The sequence below is a fragment of the Phacochoerus africanus genome, chromosome 14 (genome assembly GCF_016906955.1).
Source record: "Phacochoerus africanus isolate WHEZ1 chromosome 14, ROS_Pafr_v1, whole genome shotgun sequence".
In the NCBI taxonomy this organism is placed as follows: domain Eukaryota; kingdom Metazoa; phylum Chordata; class Mammalia; order Artiodactyla; family Suidae; genus Phacochoerus; species Phacochoerus africanus.
The window spans coordinates 21,022,464-21,042,270 of NC_062557.1; the positions used below are offsets into that span (position 1 = coordinate 21,022,464).

A 19,807-nucleotide genomic window follows, 5' to 3' on the forward strand; every position below is an offset into this window, starting at 1 on the left:
CAGTACCTCTTGCTGAACCTTCGAGCGGAACGCATGGGGCGGGTCGACGGCGCGTGCGCAGACCCAGCGATGGTCGGCTCCGCCCGGCGCCCACTATTTATTCCCAGAATCCCTCGGTGTCACACCAGAACGGCCCAACCGTTCCGAGACTGCGGAGTCAGGCGCGGCGGCGTCAAGATGGCGGCGGCGGCAGTGGCGGCGGCGGCAGCAGCGGCCGCGGCTGCATCTCTTCAGGTGCTGGAGATGGAGAGTATGGAGACGGCCGCCGCCGGCTCGGCGGGGCTTGCCGCCGAAGTCAGAGGCAGTGGCACAGTGGACTTCGGGCCCGGGTCCGGTTTGTCTGCAATGGAGGCGAGTGGGGGCGATCCGGGCCCGGAGGCCGAGGATTTCGAGTGCAGCTCTCACTGCTCGGAGCTGTCGTGGAGGCAGAACGAGCAGCGGCGCCAGGGCCTCTTCTGCGACATTACCTTATGCTTCGGCGGTGCCGGAGGCCGGGAGTTCCGGGCCCACCGCTCGGTGCTGGCCGCCGCCACCGAGTACTTCACGCCCCTGCTCTCCGGCCAGTTTTCCGAGTCCCGCTCCGGCCGTGTGGAGATGCGCAAGTGGAGTTCGGAGCCCGGGCCCGAACCCGACACGGTGGAAGCCGTTATCGAATATATGTACACCGGGCGCATCCGCGTCAGCACGGGCAGTGTGCACGAGGTGCTGGAGCTGGCCGACAGGTAGGCGGCGGAGGCGGGATGCGGAGGGCAGGGAGGTGGGTTTGCTCGCCGACCGCGGGCCGCATCCAGGGAGGGCGCAGGAGGCGGCGGGGAGGGCTGTGCCCTGGATGGTCTCGAGTGAGCCCTGACAAAGTGCATTCGTTTGATACTTATTGAGCGTCTGCTGTATGCTGTGGGGCGGGCAGTGCGCTGGGCACTGAGGATGCTGCCGGCCAGTACTGCAAGAGCGGCCTGTCGGATTCCAAGTGGAGGGACAAAGGCAATGAAAAAGAATGTCCGCATGTAATAAGTATTGTGTTGACATTTAAAAGGGATGAAAGAATAGGAATTGCATAGACCTTTCTGAGGAGGTGACATTTGAACCGATCTCTAAACGCCAAGGGAGTACTGGCCATGCAAAGATGGGGAATGACCGACCATTCCTGGCAGATAGCAAAAAGGCCTACAGGCCAGATCCCGTTTGGCCTAGAGAAGAACTGAAAAAGGAAAACTCATTGAGCTTAGATCTGGTGGGTAATGCGTTGGAAAAGGATGTTTGGATTTTCCTGGGTAATGGGAAGCTGGATAAAGATATGATCTGAGGAGTTCCAGCTGTGGCTCAGTGGAAGCGAATCGGATAAGAATTTGCTTCCACAAGAATGCCAGTTCCATCCCTGGCCTCAGCTCAGTGGGTTAAGCATTGCAGTGAGCTGTGGTGTAGGTCGCAGATGGAGCTCAGATCTGACGTTGCTGTTGCTGTGTGGCGTAGGCTGGCAGCTGCAGCTCAGATTCCACCCCTAGCCTGGGAACTTCCATATGCTGCAGGTGTGGCCCTGGGGGGGAAAAAAAAATCTGATTTAAATATTTTAAAAGATTTCTGCTGCTCTGGAAAATGGATTGCAGGAGGCAGGGATGGATGCTCCAGAGACTGGTTAGGAGGCAGGTGAATGCAGTTTGGAGATGGGGAGGAGTCTGCTGGGGCAGTATTGTGTTACAGATTTGTTGTTTGAACAAATACCTATTGAGTTCCTATTATGCATCAGTCAGCCACCTTGTTCTAAGCTGCTGGGGGTTCAGCAGTGAACAAAACAGACAAAAGTGCCTTTCTGCGTTGTACTTACATTGGTAGATGAACAATAAATAAAATAGTTACCACGTTAGGTGATTGCTATAGCTATTTTGAAAAGTAAACTGTGGTAGGACATAAAGAAAGTGCGGTGTATAGGATCTGGTTTTTGGGGGGGGGGGATGGCTAAAGAATGCCTCGTGAAGAAGATATTTTGCAAAGAACTGAAGGAGGTGAGGTAAAAAGTGTTTCAGGTAGGGGGCACAGGTGCAGAGACCCTAAGGTCGAGCTTGCCTGGATGTTAGAAAATAGCTGGAGGATGGTGTGGCTGGCTCATGGGGATGCAGAGTGAGAGGAGTAGGAGAGGCCTGAGGGTGGTAGTGGCTGTGGATCTGGATCCCACGGGACCTTGTCCTCTTGTAGAAGGACTTGGTCTCTTACTGTGAGTGAGATGGGAAGGTCTGGGGGTAAAGGAATGATGCAGTCTAATTTAGAGAATTCTACTGTCAAGTTGAGATAAAAGATGGGGTTTTGGGGAAGGGGCTGCAAAGGGCAGAAGCAGACTAGTTTAGGAGGTTGTTGCAGCGGTGGTAGAGGCTTGGACTGAGAAAGGAGAAGTAAAGATGATGAGAAGTGCTTCAATTCTAGATAATATTTTGAAGGTAGAGATGAATTTGCTGATGGATTTGATGTAGGAGGTGAGGGAAAAACTGTTAGTTTTGTTGTTTTGGGGGTTGTTTGTTATTTTTTTATTTATTTATTTATTTATTTTTTTTTGCTTTTCAGGGTCACACCTGCGGCATATGGAGGTTCCCAGGCTAGGGATTGAATAGGAGCTACGGCTGCCAGCCTACGCCACAGCCACAGCAACACCAGATCCAAGCCGAATCTTCGACCTACGCTACAGCTCACGGCAGCACTGGAACCTTAACCCACTGAGCGAGGCCAGGGATCAGACCGCAATCTCATGGTTCCTAGTCGGATTCGTTTCCGCTGCGCCACAACGGGAACTCCAAGACTGTTAGTTTTTTGACTGGAGCAGCTGGAAAGGTGGGGTTGTTCGTTATTTTATTAAGATGTGGAAGACTGCAGGAAAGCGTTTTGGAGGAAGATCAGGAGTTTGGTTTTTGGTCCAGGAGATGTCTTCTACTAGATTTCTGCTAGGCAGTTGGATTTAAGAGCATTGGGAGCTAGAGATTGGGAGGAAATTAGCATATTGAAGGTAATTAAAGCCTTGGGGCTGGATGAAGTTAACTAGGAAGAGAGTATAGATAGAAAAAAGCAGCAGCAGGCCTGAGCCCTGGTTTCTCCAGGATGTTAAAGAGGAACCAGCAGAGGAGACTGATTCCATGGAAGCCTAGAGAGTGTCAAGGAGGGAGTAGTCAATCAGGTCAGCTCTGTCAGCCGTAAGTGGTCATTGGATTTGGTGATCATGGTGGTCCTTGATGGCACTGTTGGCATTGACAAGAGCCCTTTAAGTCTGACTGTAAAGAGGGTCAGAAAAGTGACACATATGGACATGCTTGGGGAGGAGTCCAGGGACAACTCCTTTTCCCCTCAGATAGGCCATACTGAAGCGTGTTTGTGTGCTGATGAAAAATGAATCTGTGTGAGAGGAGAAATTGATGTTATAGGACCAGAGTCCTTGCAATAAGAGGATAGAATCCGTACTAAAAGTGGAGAAGTTGGACTGGGAAGACAGAGTGTAGGATACAACCACAGGCAGATTGGATGGTGAGAAAATGAAGTTTCTGCCCAATTGCTTCTGTTTTCTCAAAGCATGAGCCTGGGTCATCTCTTAGAGGGGGAGCTGGGGTGGGTGATAGAGGTCTACCAGAGGGAGGTTTGTTGAATGAAAATGGATAGAAAAGGGTCATTGTACTCATTCAGGCTGTGTTTGCTTCTGTCACGTGAGCCTGTGTTCTTTCAGATCCGCCCCTGCTCTCCTGGAGAGTTGGGGGCAGAGAGGAAAGGACACCCTATAGACAGGTCACTTAAAACTTTAACTTCTCTCCATACATCAGTTGCTGAGCAGCTGCCCGTGTTTGGCACTATTCTGAGTGCCCTGCAGCCATCATATGCAATCTTACCCAGCGGCTCCAAGGCAGGATTCCTTTCCCTACCACCCCACCTCCCCCATGTACTCTGTGTGTTGCTCATATGTACCTTGCAGGGCACTTACAACCTAAAGAGATGACAGCAAGTGCCCAACATGATGCCCGTCACATGGCACGTGTCTAGTTTACCAGAGTGATCATTTTCATAGAGCCGTATTTCCAAACACCTGCTCAAAGAAATATGTGCCAGGTGACCTGGAGTGTCTGCCAAAATTCACAAGTGGGGGGTGGGGCAGCCCAGAAATGAGTGACCCTGGCACACAGACAGGCTTGAGAGCTACTCAAGCCCTTACCGCTCTACCTTGTCTTGGTCTTAGGTCTGCGATGGTGTGTTCCCTGAGGAGGGGGAAGGGAGCCTGTCTTGAAGTTCATCTTCACATCACAGTTAGTTATTAAGCACAATAATCATAATAGCAAATGGTTACTGAAGTGAGAGAGGCCTGGGCTAAGGAAGTCATTCTTGCATTGTTTAATGTTCTCAGTTCTAAGGATTGATTGAATGATTTATTTATTTATTTTTAAAGCAGTGGTCTCAAATTGGCCACTCTTGGGGCTGAATTTTGCCAGATTTTGTCAGCTACATGAATTTTGTCAGCTACATGACGAATCACTTTCTTTTCTTAACGTGGACCGTCCTACACATGTTTTCTGTTGTTGTTTTATTTCCTGGCTTCTTCAGATGTTTGGCTTGCCCCTCCTGCTTTAATAAGACAAAGCCCCTGAGCACCATGCCTGGGCAGTTACTCAGGGGGAAAGCTCTGTTGAAGAGAAGATTGAAACCTCTGACACAAAGCCCGCCTTGCTGTTCCCTCTGAGATCTGACCACACAGCCTCCCCCGAGTCACAGTTCCCCTACCATGTAATTGATGCTTAAGGTCGCTCCACTGAAGGGAGACCCAGCCTCACTGGAGAAAAGGCTGGTTGCTGGCGAGGGATTAGGACAGGGTAGCAGAGATAAGTTTGGATTGGGATTTGCCTTTGCCAAGGGCAAATTGAAGTGGAAATAAAGTACAGGACTACTATACTTTATTAAGGATATGTTCTGAAAAACCTTACATCATTTAAAACTAATTTGTGTGTGTGTGTATTACGTGTATTTTGTAACATATAATTACATATAAACTATGTAATGTAAATGATTTAAAATATATAAAGATGGAGTTCCCATCATGATGCAGCTGAAATGAATCCGACCTGGAACCAGGAGGTTGCAGGTTTGATCCCTGGCCTCGGTTAGTGGGTTAAGGATCCGGCGTTGCTGTGAGCTGTGGTGTAGGTCTCAGATGTGGCTCGGATCTGGTGTTGCTGTGGCTGTGGCATAGGCCAGCAGCTGCATCCCTGATTTGACCCCCTAGCCTGGGAACCTCCATATGCCGCAGGTGCGGCCCTAAAAAGCAAATAAAATATATAAAGATGATCCTATTTTTAGCCATACCTGTGGCGTGCAGCAGTTCCTGGGCTAGGGATCAAACCTGTACCACAGCAGTGACACAAGACACAGACATGACAACTCTAGATCCTTAAACCACTGAGCCACATGGTAACTCCCAAAAAATGATTTTATATATACTTTTTTTTGGTATATGTGCTTTTAAACATACTTTTCAGCGCAATCTTTTTATTTATATGTTTGTTTATTTTGGCCACACCTGCAGTATGCAGCAGTTCTCTGGCCACGAATGGAACCTGAACCGCAGCAGTGACAACACTAAATCCTTAACTGCTAGGCCTGATATCAGGGAACTCTGAGCACAATCCTTTTTAATTTGGGAGGATTTGCTTTTTTTTTTCAGGTGTGTGCATGAAGTGAGATGAAGCTTAGTTACCATTTTTAACTTGTATAATTCAAAGTGCAACCACATAAATATGCATATTTGAAAATTATGGTGTTCCCATTGTAGCTCAGTGCCTGCGAGGGTGCAGGTTCGACCCCTGGCCTCACTCAGTGGGTTAAGGATCTGGTGTTCCTGCAAGCTGTGGTGTAGGTCGCAGATGCAGCTTGGATCCGGCGTTGCTGTGATGTAGGCTTCAGCTGCAGCTCTGATTTGACCCCTAGCCTAGGAGATTCCATGTGCCACAGGTGCGACCATAACAAGGAAAAAAAAAAAGGGAAAGAGAATTAACCGTTTCTTTTTTTCTTAATTTTAGGTTCCTATTAATTCGTTTAAAAGAATTTTGTGGGGAATTTCTCAAGAAAAAACTTCACCTCTCTAATTGTGTGGCCATTCATAGCTTAGCTCACATGTATACCCTAAGCCAGCTTGCTCTCAAAGCTGCCGATATGATACGGAGAAATTTCCACAAAGTGATTCAGGATGAGGAATTTTATACTTTGCCTTTCCATCTCATTCGAGACTGGCTGTCGGACTTGGAGATTACGGTTGATTCCGAGGAGGTTCTGTTCGAAACAGTTTTGAAGTGGGTTCAGAGAAATGCTGAAGAGAGAGAGAGGTACTTTGAAGAACTTTTTAAACTGCTCAGATTGTCCCAGATGAAACCTACTTACCTTACTCGTCATGTCAAACCAGAGAGGCTGGTGGCCAATAATGAGGTGTGCGTCAAGTTAGTGGCCGATGCGGTGGAGAGGCATGCTCTGAGGGCTGAGAATATCCAGTCTGGCACATTCCAGCATCCCGCTTCTCACGTCTCATTATTACCTCGCTATGGACAAAACATGGACGTGATCATGGTCATTGGCGGCGTGTCGGAAGGAGGGGACTACTTGAGTGAGTGTGTGGGGTATTTTGTTGATGAGGACAGATGGGTAAACTTACCCCATATTCATAATCACCTTGATGGACATGCAGTTGCAGTAACAGAATCCTATGTGTATGTTGCTGGGTCAATGGAACCAGGTTTTGCTAAAACTGTGGAAAGGTATAACCCAAATTTGAATACATGGGAACATGTTTGTAGTCTGATGACAAGGAAGCATTCTTTTGGGCTAACAGAAGTCAAAGGGAAGCTCTACAGTATTGGAGGACATGGCAACTTTAGTCCTGGCTTTAAAGATGTGACTGTTTATAATCCTGAGCTCGATAAATGGCACAACTTGGAATCGGCACCAAAGATTCTTCGAGATGTGAAAGCCCTGGCCATCGAAGACCGGTTTGTATACATTGCTGCTCGCACTCCCGTGGATCGGGACACTGAGGATGGACTAAAGGCTGTCATTACTTGCTATGATACCGAGACTCGACAGTGGCAAGATGTGGAATCTTTGCCCCTTATTGACAATTACTGCTTTTTCCAAATGTCCGTGGTCAATTCAAACTTCTATCAGACAGCTTCATGTTGTCCCAAGAGTTATGCTTTAGAAAACGAAGAGGCAGTAAGAAAAATTGCCAGCCAAGTTTCTGATGAGATCCTTGAAAGCTTACCTCCAGAAGTCCTAAGCATCGAAGGGGCAGCCATTTGCTATTACAAAGATGACGTTTTCATTATTGGAGGCTGGAAAAACAGTGATGACATTGATAAACAGTACCGGAAGGAAGCCTACCGATACTGTGCGGAGAGAAAGAGGTGGATGCTTCTTCCTCCCATGCCACAGCCTCGTTGTAGAGCCACTGCCTGCCACGTGAGAATTCCATACCGGTACTTGCATGGCACTCAGAGATATCCCATGCCTCAAAACTTAATGTGGCAGAAGGACCGCATCAGACAGATGCAGGAAATACATCGGCATGCCCTAAACATGCGGCGAGTGCCCAGCTCGCAGATAGAATGCTAGGTTCTCTAATACGTGCAGCTTAAAACAGTTGTACCTGTTCCGTGAGGCTGAAGATTCCCAGACTGTTACTTGAAAAAGTATGTCGATAACTTATTTTCTACATGAACTGATTATCGCCCCATATAAAGGAAATACAGTTAAAAACTGAAGAATGGGAAAGTCGATTCAATACGTGGTAATTTTTGTTGGTTTGTAGTCTTCACCTGTCTTTGGTTTGTATGTGTGTGCTAGCTAAATAAGATCTTATTAAAGATAAGTGGAAACACCAGGTATCTAGTTACTTGGCTGTTTTTCTGCCAACAAGTTAATATGACTCCTTTGTCTTAGGGACTTATGTTTTGAACATGCTTTAAGCACCAGTTTTATTTGCACATTTACTTTGGTCATCTTTTTCATTTTTTCCTGAATGGTTGGTTTTGACAAGATCAGAATTTATGCATTGAGCCCTCATCTACAGGAGGTATGTGCAATAATAGTAAGATTGAAATTTGAAGGAAAAAGCACAATATTTCAGCAAGACGATTTCAGAATGTTTGTATTGATATGTTGATGTATTTGTTTATTTTAGAAATGCTCTTTTATTTCTAGAAGAGTTGATTGAGAAATTTGTGATTGGCCTATGTATTTTTTGAGTATTTTTCATTTCTTTAGCAACTGTGTTACAAACTTCAAGCCATCACTTTGAGATAATGGTAGTTGGCAAGACTGTTGATCCTTAGCTGATTGATTGAATACAGAGGACGTTATATCTGTGAAATTTGTTTCTCCGAGAAGACAAGTATTATTAGTCTAAAGTAAGAAATCAAAGGCATTGAAAAACTTAAAAACACTTTTCAGGAGTTGCAAGCTTACTTTGAATAAGTTAACGAGTGTAAATAATGCCTAGGACAATCGACACTCAATGCCTTCAATTTTAAATTTTGCTCTAATGCATATTGTATGAAATCCTCATTCCTTTCTAAAGGGGGCTTTTTTCAAAGGGGAGGAAAGTAACAATTTAAAGAACTGTTGCTGAGGAGAAGCCTTATTATTTCTCAGCCCAGGTTATTTTGTTTTATCCAGTTGCCCTAGACTTTCATTGGAACTTTGCCAGAGCCTAAAATACTATATTTGGGTGCATAATTATGGCTCTTAAAGTTTATCACTATGGTTACCTTGTATTTATTTTTCATTTTTACTTTTTTTGTCTGTACCCGCAGCATACAAAAATTCCTGGGCCGGGGTTCAAACTCACACCACAGCAGCAACCCAAGCTACAGCAATGACAATACCAGATCCTTAACCCACTGCACCACCAGGGAACTCCTGGATACCTTTTTTTTTTTCATTTTTATTTTTTGGCCATGCCTAAGGTGTGTGGAAGTTCCCAGGCCAGGGATCAAACCCACACCACAGCTGTGACAATGCCAGATCCTTAACCTGCTGCACCACCAGGAAACTCCCTGGTTATCTTTTATTTGTATACATTCTTCTGATCCTCTTATCGGTACCCACATTTTATGCAAATTAGCACTTATGTTGACTTTTAGCATCAGTAAGCATAATTGACTCCTACTCTAATGGTTTCCATTGTGGGTTCAGTATACTTTCCTTGTTTCTTTCAGAATGTCTCTACCTTCTTAGACATTCTGGAATACCATTCTAGAAGTTGAATTCCAAGTGCAGTGATTTTTTTTTCTTCCCAGTCCATTATAGTTAATCTTATTAGTTGGAGCAAACATCAAGAGAAAAAAGCACAACCAGAAATTTTGGCTCTTGAGGTGCTGTAGGACTATTAATGTTTAGGCCTTGGATGTTATACTAAGAACTTCCTGAAACTTCAAATTGATATCCTTATCTAAGACAAAGTTTTTCAATAAATGTGTTGGAAATTACTTTAAAACCAGTTAATTTAGGCATCCCCGTCATGGCTCAGTGGTTAACGAATCCGACTAGGAACCACGAGGTTGCAGGTTCGATCCCTGGCCTTGCTCAGTGGTTTAAGTATCCAGCATTGCTGCGAGCTGTGGTGTAGGTGGCAGACGAGGCTCGGATCCCACGTGGCTGTAGCGTAGGCCGGCAGCTATAGCTCCAATTGGACCCCTAACCTGGGAACCTCCATATGCCAAGGGCATGGCCCTAGAAAAAGGAAAAAAAAAAACCCACAAACCAGTTAATTTAGGCCAGGGTAGGAGTGGGATACTGCAAGTCTCTTTCTGTGTGAGGCTATGTTACCTTACCCCACCTCTACCATTTTCTTAATTTGCATTTTATTTTAATAAAAGCCATTTAGATTCTGAGACGTGCTAATTCTTAGTTGTGAGAGGTCTATGCAAGTAAGACAGAAAGCTCATTGAATGAAATCCTCATTTCTGTCTCTGATAGACATGCTAGCAGACTCCTTTTCTTAGTGGTGTTGAAATAATTTAGTAGCTCACTAAGGTGCCAGTTTCTCCCCAGAAAGGTGTGATGTAAGGTTTTTGATTGTCTTGTTTGAGAGGGGGTGGGATGGGGGTAGGTCTCAGTTGTCTTCTGAGGTAGTCATTACCAAGTTATTTGCAGGGTGTCTTTTTTTCACACGATGTGGCAGGTATAATCTGGTTTTGAAAACATGATTGAAACTGTTGTTTTTTAACTCAGCAGGCAGCCTAGGCCATGGCTGGGAAGAAAAGGGTAAGTCCTTCCTTGCATGATGATGTGGGCAGGGTTCCTGACTACTGAATTCCTAATTTTCATATTTGAATTCACATGTGTGATTTCACATCAATAACTTGTGTTTCTGAAATATCCCAACTAACTTGTTAATAAGGAAAGAAACCAGGTTTGCTTAAATCTGTTCAAGGCTGACATTCTGAAATTCTAAACTGGAAATATAACTTCCCAGAGTATTTGGAAAGGTTCTGGTTTTAATGATCATCCTAAAATGGCTCTTTGGGAAAGAAATTTCCTCCTTGATGAAAACTTAAGATGTTAAAAATATAGCTTTAAAAAGACAGCTTAATGTGTATTCAGGCAAACCTTTTTCTGTTGTTGCTTTTTTTTGTTTTGTAGAAGGAAAAGAGAAGAATTGATTATACCAAAAAGTAGTAACTCTGCATAGCTTTGAGTGAGCCTGCTTTTATCTTAGAGTGGATATCCTTGAACTATACCTACACCACCACGGTTTAAAAAAAAAAAAAAATCAGTGTGTATATTGAGAATGTCAGTCATGAGCTTAGTGTTTAAGTAATACATCTCACCTGGAGTTGTTTGCATGATTAGTCTTGTGTATCTTGATATTCAACTTTGCTTTTGCTGTGCCAATTCGAAACTATTTTGCTAAAAACAAAGAAACAACAAATCTCAAAATTCATTGGCATCAGTTTTGTTGTGATCACTTGTTTTTGTATAGTGTTTCTGGGACCAAAAAAAATTTTGAAATCTTTTTTAATGTAGAATAGAAGTTTGGAGCTGGAAAGATAGTATTTATGGAAGATTTGTGTGCTTTTGTATATTAAACTCTTCAGGCTGCTGGTAAGGCAGTTGCTAAGGCACACTTTTTTCCTCTTTATGTTTGTGGACTAGTGTAGCATGTGGTATGTTTAAATACTTCATTCTCTGCTTCATAATTCTAATACGAACATTATGCCATATTATAGGTAGAGAGATAAGCCAAATTGTATATTTTAGTTACTTGGCCTAATCAAGCGTAACCAAAGGGATGTTTTCTGTACTTGCCTCACATTAAGCTTGAATAAAAAGGGTGTATCAGCTACATTTCATGTCTTTTTCCAAATATGTAGAATTGTGAAGCAAGTTCTCTGCCTACACTAGAGAAATAGGATATTTATTGGTTGCCTTTTAACTGGAGAGTATTTGAGAACCAATCTGATCTCTCCTTTTTTAATTGTTAAACATTTTGGTACAGTTCATCACTCCAGTTTGTGACTTTCTCCAGAAGAGTCTATTTTTGTTTTTGTTACAATGCTTACATTATAACGTGTTTTGGTCATTGGAAACAAGACGGCTCATAGTCCAGTGATGTAATACAATAATAGTAACATAATATAGTAGTCATTTTGCTTCAAGGAATTTAATTAGATAGCCAAATAACTGCTCTTTGTTGATTACCTTTGTAGGGCTTTTGTCTTACTCTATATGGCATTACTGCGAATGTCTGACCGTGAAGCACATTCAATAGAGCACTTGTTAACTTAAGCCTCCTGCATAATGCACTTGTGAAAAGTAGTGCTTGCTACATGGTTGGAGATCTTACATCCATGTACTAGGGCTCATTATTTGTAAAATAAATATTTAGTTCAAGTTGGTACCAGTGAGTTTTCTGGGCTAGCAGTATCCAGCCCGTTTTACTGCAAGTATAATCTTGACTGTCTCCCTTTAGGTCAGAGGAGATGTAGAATTTAGGACACTTTGAGACATGACATTATACAATAGCTTGTTTTATGTTCCTCAGGCTATCTTGTTCTGTGTTAAAGCTACTAATTGTTTCAGTGTGAGTTTTAAATAAACGTATTTCTTTAGAGCTGATTCGCACTGTGGTTTTTCCTTCTTAAGGATGCACCGCTGAATAGCTTTCTTCCTCCCCTTCAGTCATCCAACCCTTGTCTCCCTTAAGTTGAACATTTTCCAGTACTCTTAACAAGTTTAAACACTGCATTTATTTAAAAAGAGAATTAATTCTTATTGCTTAGACTTTTTATTAGCTAAATGAAGAGGCTCATACAGGTAGGGTACTTGTCGAAGCGGAGTACTTTACTTCATCTCGCAGGGCTAATCCCGTGAAGTTGTCCCTTCTAGCTGCATACTCCCCAACGTTGGCCAGCCCTGGGACCACACAGCAGCTCAGAGCACTGCGGTAGATACTCATGTCGTGGGCATCATACCACTCGTCGGTCTTTTCATCATAGCACTCAACATTAAAGGTGGTGGTGAAGCCATTGAAGCCACCCACCACAAACAAGAGGTCGTCTACCACCTCGATGCCAAAATTGCTACGAGGATTAAACATAGTGGGGATCGTGCGCCAAGTATTAGCCACTGGGCTGTAGGCTTCTGCACTCCTAAGTCGATTAGCTCCGTCAAAGCCACCTACCTGTGGACAGCAGAGGAAACACAGCTAGCTGTTAACCATCGCTTCTGTTCACTGAGGACGCCCTCTTGGGGGAGGGGGCGGGCACCAGTGATTTCATGCCTCCCTCTTCCACTGTCTTCCGTGGGGGGAAGAAAAGCTTTCAGATTCTTACCAGCGGTAGCATCTGCTAACAGAAAATCTAGGGCTATCACTTTTGTTGTACGGAAGAAACTCACTGCGTATACGTGTTCTCCATAAGCAATTACGCCTATTCCACTCCTCCTGCTTCTCATGGGTGCTATGACTGTCCACTGATTACTCTCAGTGTTGTACACTTCTGCTGTAAACAGGCATTCATTCCCATTAAACCCACCACATATGTAGACCTGTGTGAAGAGAGTTCCAAGGTTATTAAAATTGTTACTTCTGGGGAATTTCCTTGTGGCGCAGCAGGTTAAGTGTCCAGCATTGTCACTGCAGCAGCCCAAGTCGCTGCTGTGGTGCGGATTCGATCCGTGGCCTGGGAACTTCCACATGCCATGGGCACAGCCAGAAAAAGAGAGAGAGGGTGATTGTATATGGCAGTGGCTGGGACAGGGGACACTTCTGATGCCAGTCTGCAATCTGAGTTTTTTCCATACGTGCATTCACTGCTTTCTTAAAAGTGAAATAAGGAAAAATAGTTACAAAGGGCCACGTACCTCGTTGGAGGAAGGAGTTAGTTTTGCAAAGGGAATCCTGCTACTTTCCATCCACCTCACAAAAAACGAAGAGCATTCTTTCTGGGCTTGTTTGCTTTCACATCTAAACCTCCCTTCCCCCCGGGTTCTTACCTTTCCATAGAGTGTGGTGGCACTCGCGTCACTCCTCTGTTCATGCATGGGGGCAATGAGTGTCCATTGATTGGTCTCTGGCTCGTAACGTTCAGCAGTGTTGAGACGCACGTAGCCATCGAATCCTCCCATGGCATAAATGAAATTGCTGAGGACTGTCACACTGACATAGCAACGTCTGGAGTGCATTGGGGCCACCTGGTGCCAAGTTTTCTTGACTGGGTCAAAACGCTTAACACTGTTGAAATAATCTACACTATCGAACCCCCCAATGATATAAACATAACCTTTCAAATAGGCTGCCCCATGGTAGGCACGAGGACTCTCTTCCTCACAAGTGACATTCACCCATCTATCTGCCCGAGCATCATATGCCTCAATGGCATTGGTGGGGCTCCCACCACTCCAGCCACCAATTGCAAACAGGATGGCGTAGGGCAGGCGGGGCCTGGTGAGGGGGTTGGTGAAGTCAGAATTAGAAGGTCCGTTCATGTTCAGGTCATACATGGCCTTCAGGGCATTAATGATGACTGGCTTGCATTCCTCACTGTCTTTGACGTAGTCATTCATCTTAACATTGTTCATGAAGTATTCAGCATGCATGAGGGCCAGGCGAACCTAAGAAGAAAATACAGAAAGTCATTCACGGGAGTTCCCTTCGTGGCTCAGTGGAAACGAATCTGACTAGCATCCATGAGGATGCAGGTTTGATCCCTGACCTCGCTCAGTGAGTTCAGGATCCAGCATTTCCATGAGCTGGGGTAGTTTGAAGACACAGCTTGGATCCCACGCCGCTGTGGCTGTGGCATAGGCCAGTGGCTATAGCTCCGATTGGACCCCTAGCCTGAGAACCTCTATATGCCTCGGGTGCTTCCCTAAAAAGACCAAAAAAAAAAAAAGTCATTCAGGTGAGGTAAGGTGTCCAGAAAACCCATATCCTCAAGCCCACGTTTTTGTCTGCCTCTGAATTGCGGTAGGATCATGTTTCATTTTTGTAATTAACTCACAGTTTAAATATTTGTTTTCTGGAGGTGGTATTACATTTGGATGCTAAGAATGATCTAGATAGAAGCCATCTCAAATGGTCACAGAGCTAGCCCATTCCTTGGTCACTGGATGGGACTATCAGACCAGAAAAAGCTGCAATCATTGCTCAGTGGTTGAATATCTGTCTTTATGTGTAAAATAACATGAATTAGTACCAAATGGGTACAACCGAGTGCAGTACTCATGGTCTGGTTTCCAGCCCAACCAGTCCACCATGGTTGGGGAACCTGATGAAGGAAAAGGGTGAGGAGTTCCCATTGTGGCTCAGTGGAAACAAATCTGACTAGCATCCATGAGGATGCAGGTTCGATCCCTGGCCTCGCTCAGTGAGTTAAAGATGAGCTGTGGTGTGGGTCGCAGATGTGGCTTGGATCCTGTGTTGCTCTGCCTGTGGCATAGGCAGCAGCTACAGCTCCAATTCAACCCCTAGCCTGGGAACCTCCATATGCTGCAGGTACAGCCCTAGAGAGACTAAAAAAAAAAAAATGAGGAGGAGGAAAACGGTGAAAGAAAGACCCTTTAGAATTCTTTTGAAGGCCTTCCTACCCTCTCCTTGCTCCACTATCATGTAAAATTTCAGTCAAAGAGAATAAAACTGGCATAGAAAGAACTAGCAATGTCAGGGACAGAGAAAATTACAAAATTCCAGAGAATAGCAGGAGATGCCTTCTATATAAGTATATGTACATATCTGTCTTAGGTACAGCCCTGGAGGAGTTCCCATTGTGGCTCAGCGGTAACAACTCCAACTAGTATATATGAGGTTGCCAGTTAGATCCCTAGCCCTGCTCAGCGGGTTAAGGATCTGGCATTTCTTTGAGCCTCGGTATAGGTTGCAGATGTGGCTCGGATCCCACGTTGCTGTGGCTGTGGTGTAGGCCAGCAGCTGCAGCTCCAATTCTACCACTAGCCTGGGAACTTGCACATGCAGTGGGTGGAGCCCTAAAAAGACAAAGACAAAAAAACAGCCCTAGAATCTGTCAAACATCTGAGTATGGCTCTTTTTTGTTTGTTTGTTTGCTTTTCAGGGCCACACCCGTGGCATATGGAGGTTCCCAGGCTAGGGGTCAAATCAGAGCTACAGCCACTGGCCTACACCACAGCCACAGCAACTCGAGATCCAAGCCATGTCTGCGACCTACACCACAGCTCACAGCAACGCTGGATTATTAACCCGCTGAGCAAGGCCAGTGATCGAACCCTCATGGTTACTAGTCGGATTCATTTCTGCTGAGCCACAACTGGAACTCCTGAGTATGGCTCTTAGTACAATCCCTCTGGGATAAATGAATCAAAAGTGAGCAATTAAGCATCCCACAAAAAATAACTAAACGACCTTGGGAAGCAAAGCTGAAATATGCTGCTTCCTATTTTGGGGGTCATGAGAAATCCATTTTAAAATGGCCTCAAAGACAGCATCTTCTTGTTTGACGTTGAGCTCATCTTTCTCAATGATATCCTTAAGTTCGGTGACTGAGAGCTCTAAAAACTCTGCTGAAACTTTCACCATCTCCTCAAAGTTGTGCAGTATGAACATGTAGGCCTTCTGCCTCAGCTCGGGGCAGTAGTAGTAGTCCGTGAACTTGCAGATGCCGATGCAGTTATCCAAACACAGCTCCGACTTGAGGAACTCGCAGCAACCCCTGACAATACCCATGATGTTAAACTGGTCGGCAGCAGCCAGAAGCTTCTCCACGTTGTCCGGTGTGATAGGGACGGTCCGGGTGTAGGCATATTCGATTATTAGCTTCATCATGTCGGGGGAAATGCCGGGGATGTTGTATACCTTCTTCTCAGTGTTGTTCCAGCCACTTGTAAACAAAGCTCTGGGACAAAGAAAGGAACCAACAGTCACTGAAACATGTCCCTCCAGTTTGTCATGCCCCCACACCTTTTCTTGTTACGGAGAGTTTGAGCATTTTCCACATAGTGTGCAGTGAGGATGTTGGAAATAAATTAAATTGGCCTGCGGAAGGGGAGCAGAAGGGTAGTAGGCAAGAGAACCCTCTAAGGACTTTGACTTTGGTCGCTCTTCTCAAAGAGGGACGTTGGTCACTTTTGTTCCTATCTTCGGGATAAGTAGGCCTTTTTCCCATTTTATGGCTGGAGAAATCGGGATCTACAGCTGGGAGTAAGATTAAGACTGAGGTTTCTTTCTTTTTTTTTTTTTTGTCTTTTTGCCTTTTCTGGGGCTGCTCCTGCGGCATACGGAGGTTCCCAGGCTAGGGGTCCAATCAGAGCTGTAGCCACTGGCCTACGCCAGGGCCACAGCAACGTGGGATCCCAGCCACGTCTGCGACCTACACGACAGCTCACGGCAACGCCGGATCCTTAACCCACTGCGCAAGGCCAGGGATCGAACCCGCAATCTCATGGTTCCTAGTCGGATTCGTTAACCACTGTGCCACGACGGGAACTCCAAGACTAAGGTCTCTTCTGTCTCCGCCCTTTGTCCACCAAATTCTGCCTTAAGGAAATTAAACTTGAACAAATACCCGCCCTCCCCTTTTTTGTCTTTTTAGGGCCAAACCTGTGGTATATGGAAGTTCCCAGGTTAGGGGTGGAATCAGAGCTATAGCCACCAACCTACACCACAGCCACAGCAAGGACAGTTCCAAACCATGTCTGCGACCTACACCACAGCTCAGGGCAACACCGGATTCTTTCACCCACTGAGCATGGCCAGGGATCAAACCCACATCCTCATGGATACTAGTTGGGTTCATACTGCTGAGCCATGATGGGAACTCTCGAAGGATTTTTTTTTACATTTTCAAATGGGAAAAAAACAATTTGTGACACCCGGAAATTATAATAAATTTCAATTTCAGGAGTTCCTGCTGTGGCACAATGGGATCGGTGGCATCTGCAGCGCCAGGACACAAGTTTGATCCCTGGCCCAGCACAGTGGGTTAAAGGATCCAGTGTTGCCATAGCTATGACATAGGTCAAAACTGCAACTCAGATCTGATCCCTGGCCAGGGAACTCTATATGCCTTGGGACGGCCAAAAAAAAAATAATTTAAAAAAATTAAAAAAAATTTTTGTGGGTCTTTTTAGGGCCGTACCCGTGACATATGAAGGTTCCCAGGCTAGGGGTCCAATTGGAGCTGCAGCTGCCAGCCTATACCACAGACATAATAAAATGGGATCCAAGCTCTGTCTGTGACCTACACCACAGCTCATGTCAGTCCCAGATCCTTAACCCACTAAATGAGGTCAGGGATCAAACACTCGTCCTCGGAGTTCCTGTTGTGCTGCAGTGGAAACAAATCCAACTAGGAACAATGAGATTGCAGGTTCAATCCCTGGCCTCGCTCAGTGGGTTAAGGATCTGTGTTCCCCTGAGCTGTCACAGACACAGCTCAGAGCTGGCGTTGCTATGGCAGCTGTAGCTCCAATTAGACCTCTAGCTTGGGAACCTCCCTATCCGGCAGGTGCAGCCCTAAAAAAAACAAAAAAAACAAAAAAAACAAAAAAAAAAACCCTCGTCCTTATGGATACTGGTTGGGTTCGTTAACCACTGAGCCACGACAGGAACTTCTTTTTTTTTTTTTTTGTCTTTTTAGGGAAACATTTAAATTTAAGTGTCTGTAAATAACTTTATTGGAACATAGCCATGCTCTTTCATTTAGTATTGTCTATGGCTGGCTGCTTTCCCACTATAAAGGCAGAGTGGAGTGTGACAGAGACTGCGCAACCTGAAAAGCTTGGTCTTTTTTGCACACCCTGCTCTAGGTCTAGATGAATGAGAATTTTTAGCAACAGGCGGGATGCACTTATCATATCTTCATTGGAATCAAATTCTCAAATATTGCAGGAACAAAATAGCTCTTTCACTTCCTGCATTAGAATAGTTTTGGCTCAAACTCCCTTTCTCTTCAGATAAATTTCTCCCTGGTTCCTTCCCCTCATCCCCCTTCCCACTCTCTGAATCCTTGTTAATTTATCACCCTGTTTAAGATATCTCAGATAGGGAGGGGCTTAAAGGGTGGCTGAAGTGGCATCGTCATCTAGGTTTAAGTAGGAAATCCAGTGCACGTGTCCAACCTTCCCAAAGGTTGCCTTGGGTGAAGATCAAAGAAAAGAAGCACCTGGCCCACCAATGGTTGGTTGAAAACCAGAGAGAAGAGGCAAAGGGCTTTGACAGCGTCCCGAAACTTAAAATAATGGGATGGGAAACATGAACCAAAATGTCTCAAAAGGAGCCCACTCCCCCTTTGGCTTAGTTCAGCAACCCTGTTATACCTAAAGTAGGAACTGCAGCTACAGAGGATGTTCTTGTGGGCATTGAACTCAAAGCCATTGACCTTGATGACCACGTCGCAGAGCTTGCCCTCTAGCCTAAGCTCGTTGAAGATCTCACAGGTCATCGCACTCATCTTCCTCTCCATGTGAGGCTGGTGGAAACGTGTGGAGGCCGCCGCGCTCTCCATCTCCATGGCACCCTGGGACCAGCGGAGAGAGGCTGCTCTCCTAGGGTGTCGGGGAGGGTTGTGGGGGGCCCCTTTAGCCAGCTGTCGCTCCTTTTCCCTACTACATCTTTCATATAGGGACCATCAGGCAGCCCAAGTTCCAGAATCCTGGGCCCGCAGTGAGATCACTCTCAGGATTGTGCTCTCAGGTTCTGGAACTCTCTCCTGTCCCTGTCCTCCTTTCTTCTCCCCTCCCTGCACCACGCAAGCTGAAGACCCCCTCACGCCTCCCACAACCAGGAGCAGGACTGTGACCATCGACACCACCTAAGAGTTTTCATTCACTCTGGTTCCTATTGCCCACTTCAGGGGCTCAGTTCCAAGTCTCCGTAGCATCCACCTATCTTCTTCCACAGCTCAGCACTTGGATCCCCAGAAGCTGAGTTCAAGGAAACCAAGTCAGAGGAGGCAGAAGGGAGAAGTAAAACTGATGGGCTTTCATTCTGGCCCGGCTGTCAAGGGCCTTCTGCCTCCTGGATGTGGGTCACTTATCTTCTGTGATGGGGAGTGGGCTCCGTGAAGGCAGCACCTTCAGGATGTTCAACAGAACTCGCTTTATGGCTCCTTCACATCCCCTCCCATTCTGCCACTTTTTTGTCATGCAAACTGGAAGCCTGGAAATGACCACTCAGGCTAGAGTTTTTTGCCCTAAAAAGAGTGGTACCCACGTTACCCCAGCCTCTTGGTACCCTCCCCATCTTTTGCATGAGGCCCTCAAGCAAGGTCTTCACACACTGCCTCACAAACCCCTGGGAAGGGCGCCTGCCCCGCCCCGCCCCGCCCCGCCC

The 19,807-nt window shown here is 45.6% G+C and overlaps 2 protein-coding genes across 2 annotated transcripts; one reads left to right on the forward strand and one right to left on the reverse strand.

The window, feature by feature from the left end:
- The first annotated feature begins 120 nt into the window (after positions 1–120).
- Positions 121–12,115, forward strand: KLHL11 (kelch like family member 11). The gene is made up of 2 exons (XM_047757903.1): positions 121–722; positions 6,033–12,115. The coding sequence occupies exons 1-2, from the start codon at positions 178–180 to the stop codon at positions 7,612–7,614; spliced, it is 2,127 nt and encodes a 708-aa protein (XP_047613859.1). The 5' UTR covers positions 121–177; the 3' UTR covers positions 7,615–12,115.
- Positions 12,116–12,292: 177 nt separating this feature from the next.
- KLHL10 (kelch like family member 10) lies at positions 12,293–19,123 on the reverse strand. Its single transcript, XM_047756788.1, is given in 5 exon segments — positions 12,293–12,685; positions 12,901–13,050; positions 13,498–14,115; positions 15,881–16,370; positions 18,793–19,123. Coding segments are annotated over 5 exon segments (1,845 nt in total). The 5' UTR covers positions 18,987–19,123.
- Positions 19,124–19,807: the final 684 nt, after the last annotated feature.